The 7,644-nt window shown below is 43.4% G+C and overlaps 2 protein-coding genes across 3 annotated transcripts; one reads left to right on the plus strand and one right to left on the minus strand.

Annotated features, from left to right (window-relative positions):
- The first annotated feature begins 178 nt into the window (after nt 1-178).
- Nucleotides 179-2,710, plus strand: LOC147159508 (uncharacterized). Of its 2 annotated transcripts, none has more exons than XM_086060389.1 (8): nt 179-250; nt 841-912; nt 980-1,051; nt 1,183-1,358; nt 1,464-1,527; nt 2,015-2,180; nt 2,241-2,438; nt 2,497-2,710. In XM_086060389.1, the coding sequence occupies exons 1-8, from the start codon at nt 233-235 to the stop codon at nt 2,610-2,612; spliced, it is 882 nt and encodes a 293-aa protein (XP_085916515.1). In that variant the 5' UTR covers nt 179-232; the 3' UTR covers nt 2,613-2,710. The 2 variants fall into 2 exon arrangements, with proteins under 2 accessions (XP_085916515.1, XP_085916514.1); XM_086060388.1 differs by lacking the exon at nt 179-250 and adding an exon at nt 352-375.
- Nucleotides 2,711-2,748: 38 nt separating this feature from the next.
- On the minus strand, nt 2,749-6,418 carry LOC147159509 (low density lipoprotein receptor adapter protein 1). The gene is made up of 3 exons (XM_086060390.1): nt 6,193-6,418; nt 3,932-4,605; nt 2,749-3,625 (listed from the first exon to the last, which is right to left on the minus strand). Exons 2-3 carry the CDS (start codon nt 4,506-4,508, stop codon nt 3,540-3,542), a joined length of 663 nt encoding a protein of 220 aa, XP_085916516.1. The 5' UTR covers nt 4,509-4,605; nt 6,193-6,418; the 3' UTR covers nt 2,749-3,539.
- Between the last annotated feature and the right edge of the window lie 1,226 nt (nt 6,419-7,644).

Consider the following 7,644-nt stretch of genomic DNA (forward strand, 5'->3'; position numbering starts at 1 on the left):
CTTTGGTACTGGATTATTATTATTATTATTATTATTATATTAACTCACACTTTAATTATGTCACTTTTAAAATACTACTAGTCGTGCATTTTACTTGCAGTGCACAAGATAAAATACCTGCGCTGTACGCTACTGTGCTGTAGGCCAAGTGTATGGCCTCTAGGGGCGCTACTGACGACCTAAAAAGCAACACCGGAAGCTTCAAATAGCCAGCAACTGTACTGCAAAACGGATGATGACTACCGTCAACGTAAGTCATACAAGTGGGATCTTATTTGTAGCCTCACTACCAAAAATAAATAATTGTGTAAATCTTAAGCATGTATTGTTATGTTTTTTAAATACATAGCACCAGCAGCAATTTGGATGAATCAAGTAAGTGGGCGTTGCCAGGATACTCGAGGAGCATAAACGTCGCCTTTATTTTAATACATTTTGTAGCGGTGGTTTTTCTTTAATTGCGCATACGTCTCATAACAGCTTGCGAAGATGAACAAAGGCGGGCTCTGGCTAAGCAACTGTGCCTAGTTACCAGACACTCTATGCTGCGCATGCGTGTTTGGCCGCCATCTTGGACCGGTATTGACAACTCGTAGCAACAAAACTGTTAAAAAAAAAAACTGCTTAAAATATAGGACAATTTAATTTTGTGAGAAAAACACACTTTTATATATTGTTTTTGCGACTTCAAATTCCTACTTGCACCACTTATATATTTTGTGTTCAACAAAGTGTTGTTATATGGTATAAGCAGAGCACAGTCTAGAAAGTTTGTTTGTATCCCCAATTTATTTTTCAGACGTACTAATAATTAATGATACACGTTTCATTTGTGTACAGAAACGAGAGCGGGAGCAGCGGAGGAAGCTGCAGCACTTTTTAGCTGACCTGGCTTTACTCGGATCCTTACAGGTGCAATTATGTCAATAATGGGACACTGTTTACACATCAAATAACAGCTTCTCTCTTTTGCTCCTAGGGTTTTAAATATTTCCAGCCTTGGTTGAGAGGGAAAGAGGAGCTGCTGCTGACTGTTGTCAATGAAGATCTGGTCGGTCATCTACAATTAAAGTATTTTTGGAAAAATGTGCCCGTCTTGGACACTGTTGGGAAAACAAAAATGGCGTCATCTTCAACGAGACTCCATATATAGTATAATAATTCATTTTACTTACTGATCAGGGCTGGCGTTCACCGGGCTTCGCAGTGTCCAGAGCCTCCTCCAGCAGCATCTCCAGCAGCGATTGCTCTTCATCCAGGAGCAGCTCCCCCAGCTTGGCCAGCCGAGCTAGCTCACCTCTACCTGGGGAACCATGTGGCCCGGCGCCAGCCTCTCCGACACACCCACGCACTGTCAGGTGAGTCCAGTCATTTCCACCTGCTCTGCTGATTGGTCCGAACCGCCCGTAGGAATTTGGATCTCATGCGACCAAGCGTTTGAGTACGTTCTATTTTGCCCTCAGGGACCCAAGCAGCGAGGAGCATCTACTACCAGCCTCCCCCAGCGAGCTAGAGAGGGCAGTGCCTGTAAGAAATGTCTTGTCACAACAAGTTCCAGCCGGTCTCCCTCTAAACTCCCTGTAGACACGCTAAAGGGGAAAGCAACTCAAAAATGTTCTTTACAATGTTGTATGCGCCCTCACTAGACTAAACCCGACATTCTGATTATTGCATTTGTAGAATATGAATTAAGCAACAAAATCCACCCGTTTTTAGCCATTTCAGGTCACGGCCATTTTGCCACTTGCTGTTGACTGAAAATGGCGTCACAGTTGCTCAGGACTCGGGTAACGACTAATCACAGCCCACCTGTTTTCTGAGTTTAGTCATGTGACATAAGCTGAGGCGTAATTGGTCTGATACGCATGTGATATTCTTAAACATTCTCTCGTGTTGAAAGTGACTTTCAGAGAACCTTACACTATACATCACTAGCTTAGATAGATGAACAAATTAGTGAGTACATTTATGGACACCATTTGAGAATCACTCCAGATAAACATACCGTCTCCAGGAGGTGAACTGCACCCTGTTTTTACTGGCCGGCTATGTGAAGTACGGTCGGCCCCACGCTTGGATTCGCTCCAACCACGAGCGTCTCGTCAGCATCCGAGGAACGGACTCCATGGTCAGGGACACGCCCATGAAGCTCAAGTCCATCACAGACTGGCAGACCGGAGGTATGGAAACCAAGTCGAGAAAGATTTTGGGAGAAAATAATTTCCTTATTTTTTTTTTAGGTATTCGTGTGTGGGACATGATCAGCGAGCTGGTGAGTCTCTGCACGGTGCCCTTCCCCTCCAACCCATTTGCATTGGACCTGCGTTACATCCAAAGTCTTCCCGTGCCGGAGCGTTTCCTCGCCACCGGAGCGCTTCTTAATTTCCTTGAGACGTACGCCACCTGTGGCAACCGCGACGAGATGCACTACGACAAAGGTAACATTTATTTATTTATTATTTTTTAATAAGGTTGTAACATATTTCTCCTCTCCAGTGCTGGAGGAGGTGAAGCCTCTGCGACGTCTCCACGTCCAAACCCTACTGGAGCTACAGCGGCTTAAAAAGACGTCTGCGAAGCAGGACACGGACATCGCAACCTGTGTTTCATGAACTCAATTTAAGAGCACGTATGTAAAGTATAGTGCACACGACATAATTCCAAGCACTGCGCCTGAGGAACAGAGGAGCTAGTTCACAAAAGCACAAGATTTTGCCTTTTTGGGGGGGGGGGGGGGGGCTCTCGCGACTAATTCATTGACAACTTAATCCAACTGTTCACTGCAACCAACTAATGATTTTTTTTAAAACAAAAAAATCTTGATTTAATTTCAAGGTCATAATGCCCAGCTTTACTCGAACCATCAACACTAGTAAAAAAGATACTTTAAGATCCTGGGAAACGTGTCAAATGATAGCATTTAAAACTCCTAGATGCTTTTAGAAACATTTTTGCCCCCTGCGACAACCCTTGCCACACACTGCAGGCCAAATGTAACATTTGAAATTGAACTTGTGGAGATAATTAAATATTCGTCCAAGAGCAAGTTGGATAAACAAAGGTGTATAAAAACATTTTAATACATATTTCATTAAATATGTACATAATTACAACAACAGCACATTGATAAAAAAAAATATTTAAAAAACCTTCAAGCAGGCACTTGTGTGCTCTTTGTAAAGACATTGCATTAAAAACAAAAAAAAATACCTCACAAGGGTGGAAAAAAAAATTTGTAAAAAGAAAAAAAGTGGAATCTTCAGCATTATTTCGTCGTGGAAATGTAGAACTTGTAAACATGATGCAAAAGTTGCTCTAGTCATTGAGGGTTCGAGTGGGGGAGGAGGAAAAAGCACACTGTGGCGTCTCTGTACACTCATTGATGGGAAGAGAGAAAGTGACAGCGCCCCCAGTGTTCCGGGATCGACAAACCCGCAAGTGTTTGGAATATCAAATCCGTAAAAACGACAGATGACTCACTGATCCATACAGTCCGAGGGGGGAAGAGTGGGGTAGGGGAGGGGGAGGGGGGGCGTGGCTCATCTCCAGCTGTCAGAGGCGGACCCTCGTCTGGCGATGGCTCGCATGGGGCTTCGGGACACAGAGCCTCTCTTCCTCCAACGGGCTGGATGTGAAAAGACAGTCGTTAATTACGGATGATACAACTCCACTTGCACTAGAACTACATTCTTATTCACTGACACCCATGTCACTCACCAGCCCAGGCCAATTACATAGCCACTGACATGACTTGATTTGATTTTGTGTGTGTGTGTGTTGCCACAATGGATACCCAACGTGTGCACAAAATGCTAATTTGCGAATGTACTAAATTGTTAAAATTACTTGTCATGAATAAAAATCTGGATTTGAAGTGAATTTGGATCATTTCGGTGTTTTGGAATCGCTTCACCAGAACAGGACCGCTCACCTTTGCCCAGGCTGGCAGGTAGCGTGGAGCTCTTGGCGGCGGGGGAGACGGCGGTGTCCTCAGCACTTGACGGCGGCGTAGCCGAGTCCTCCCGCTGCCAGTCGCTCAGCGCCCGCTGGAATGAGTGCGCCAAGCAGCTGGTCATATCTCGAGCCCTCTCGGCCCGGTTGCACCAGAACACGCGGCACTGCAGCTGCTGCCCATGGTGCTTGCAGATGTACAGGAAGACGTTGGGGCGGTCGGGGTCGGCGGCGCAGTACGCAATGTCCTGCAGGTACGTCTTGGTGAGCTGCCGGCCTGTGCTCAGCTCCTTGACCTCCACGTAGCGGGGCCGCACGACCAGGGCGTGGTCCTTGCTTAGCTTCTTGCCAGTGGACACGCCTGCCAGCAGGCGGCCGATGGCGTCCCGCGCCTGCTCCCGGTCCAGGGAGAAGATCTTCTCGGTGCCCAGGTAGTGGACCTTAAAGAGCGGGTCGCCGTGGGACAGCGACTCAGTGCGGTCACGACGGAAGCGGCGGCGCAGAGCGGCCGGCGAGTTCTTCAGGGTTTGCATGAGGTGGAACGTGCCGAGGGACATGGCGCCCAGTTGAAAGTGTTGCTCCTCGTCGTCCACCTCTATCGCTTTGCCACCTTCCTTCTACAGACGGAGCTGCAGTTGCATTTGCTGCTTTTTTCTGGAAAGGAGATGAAATTTGTCTACTTAAAATCACTTTTGTTAATAACATAAAATGAGGGCTCTTATTTTAAATATACAATAACTAATTGAAAACCCATGTATGGAAAAAGTAATAGTAATAGGGGCTGGCAATAAATCACATTAATTTGATTACTTTGTCATTTCAAAAATTTAGAATGAGCTAAATCGTGAAATCTTGAAAAGCTGCCGTTCTTAAATTATTTACTGTACAGTATATCCAAATGTTATTTCGAGTTGTAATTTTGCAGAAGTTGCAGAATGCTGGATGAGTGGTTTATAAGACACGTTTACAATATTTACAAACTACTTCATTGTGGCATTTCAACAAGTTATGCTGAAGCTATGAATAGCTTCTTTTTTTGCACAAGCTATGCATGTTAAGTTTACATTAAAACCGATTTAAAATCAGTATATATTAATGCTGTCTGAACATTTTGCGCCGGGATGATTTCTTAATTAATCAAACTTTCTTTAAATAAATGTTTGTTTGGATTATTACTTCGATTAAATATTATCCAGAATGGCTGTGATTTTTTTTTATTTTTATTTTTTTTTTTTTTACATATCGGCCAGCCCTACTATTATGCTAGCTGGGGGCTCCACTGTATTGATACGTGATACTTTAAAAGCCTTCCATGACCTTGGGTCTTATGTAACAATCATCAGGCCTCGTATCCATTGTGTCACTGTAATTTTGGCCCACCATTCTTCCAACATCCCTCCTCAGAAGTGAACACAGACTTGAATGTTTGACCATTGTTAGCCGAGACCGATGCAGGAAACAGCTTTGCATCCCCCCTCTACCCAAACCCCTGAAATATTTGTGTTCGCCAAACAATGGCATGGTTCTGAGAGAGTGTCATTATTAAAATCTAACCAAACACTGTGACACAACAGGACATATGTATTGCAAAACAAGAGCTACAATTTCCTCCAGTCACAAACGTGAAGCAACATTAACGTATTGATTCCCAACTACTGTGACCCAAACTCAACTCACTTCAGCATAATTCCTTGACAGCAAGATGGCGGCAAATGAAACTTCTCATCTCACGTCAACATAGTTCTTGGACACCTAGATGCCAAAAGATTGTGGTAAAGCACTATTTCTATCCAAATGAATGCCCCTGCTTACTTTGACATAGTTCCTTTACGTCAAGGTGCAACAAGATGGTGGCAAAGAATTATATTTGTTTAAATTGAGTTCCTCAACTCACTTTAATATAGTTCCTTGACACAAAGATGCCACAAAATGTCTGCTTTGTCTAGATTAAACTTCTCAACTAAAGCGTAACCGAGAATATGCATAAAGTTCGAAATACATTACTTATTGGTTATTTGCACGTGTAGGTTAATCAGCAATTTATTTGCAAACTTAAACATACACTAATAAAAGGTATCAAGTCCGCTGCTTTACGTTTCAGCTATGCCGAATTAATGATTGAACCAGTAGAGCTAATTGTGCAAAAGTCAATTGTGTGATATGCGGCGTGTGTGCGAGAAACAATCGAGCACATGGTACAATCTGCCAAATTCCTAAAGATGCTTCGGTTCGTGCTTTTACCTGGTCGCAGCAATGTCATGCAAACGATGTCCGTGAACGCCTCAGGTGAAACGGAGTACACTTCTAAATTAAAAATCCGCTAGGAAAAGATTACAATTCCAACTTTGGCTCTAAAATTCTGTTCTCGGTGCTTGGTCTAGTTACATACACGCTACACTATTCGACGCTTATGCTATGCTATCAGTGTTAAATGTTCCTGTGCTCGACTCGGTTCCGCTTGCGGCTGTTTTAAACGACGGGGACGCGCGCTTGTCATGCGTGAACGCGCACCTGCGTCAGAGAAACTGAAACGAGGAGTGGGCGCTACCAAATGGACACGAGAAGGAGGGGGTGCGGGGAAACCATAAATGTCATGTTTGTCTAAGAGTACGACGCAAAGTGAAAACAAAACAAATGACATAGCTTTTTTTTAAGGTCACTTAAAATGGCGTGTGTTATAAAAAGTAACTTTTTGTATCATTTTAACTCTTACAACGACTCAACCTTTTTTTTCCCTTTTCGACCTTTTCAAGTTTGACACTTATGCTTTGCTGAATGTCTACACATACGAGTAACTGTTAAAGTTCGCATGTTGGAGTCATTTAAAATACTAATTTTCCATAGTGTGAGTGAGAATGATTGTTGACGATGTCCCCTGTGAAGTGATTGACCGGTCCACGATGTACCCCAACTCAACCCAAAGTCAGCTGCAATAGGCTCCAGTTCACCTATGACCCCAATGGAGACAAACCCAAAAGAAAACGGATGCTGCTTGGATTATCCTAATCTATTTTTAGTGCCCAGAGAAACGTTTTTATAAGCATTACTTTTGAACACGCCTCTGTGTGCGTGTGAGTGCCTGATGTGGTCAAACAGTAGGGGCCCTGTTTTCTTCCTGGGTTTGGCCCAAAAACAGTTAAGGCATTCGGACGTCACGCCTGCCGCGGTGCCTCGCTGGTGCACACTGGAACCATTCTTGCTCGCCGCGCTTGGCATCAACGTCATGGAAGTGTCTCAGACAGGCAGCCCAACCCCCAAGTCATTACACACTACTCCCAAATAAGTTGGGAGAAATTTCAAGATGAACCTAAATGCGCTACAGACTAGTGGACCCTAGGTGTAACGCGGTTTATCTTTATACTGCAGTTTTCAAACTTTTACATCAAATGCCACCTCAAAAATACTTGGTCTCCACATATCACCATATTAACCAACATAAAAGTACAGTTGCATAGTAGCCAGGCCCAAATGTTAATTTACAACGTGACCTGTACAATGTGAACTAAACCCTCCTGGATGTATTCACATACTTTTAAAAAGTTACTTAAATATTCTTAAATTCTATACATCCTAAAAGTTACCTAAATACTTTTAAATCTATTGAAATACTTCCTAAAAGTAATCAAAAATACTCATAGATACCTAGAAAACACTCTAATACTCCCTAGAATTTACCTAACTTTTAGATGATAG

The sequence above is a fragment of the Leptonotus elevatus genome, chromosome 17, assembly GCF_054856555.1.
Source record: "Leptonotus elevatus isolate MCC_2025b chromosome 17, RoL_Lele_1.0, whole genome shotgun sequence".
NCBI classification, from domain to species: Eukaryota; Metazoa; Chordata; class Actinopteri; order Syngnathiformes; family Syngnathidae; genus Leptonotus; species Leptonotus elevatus.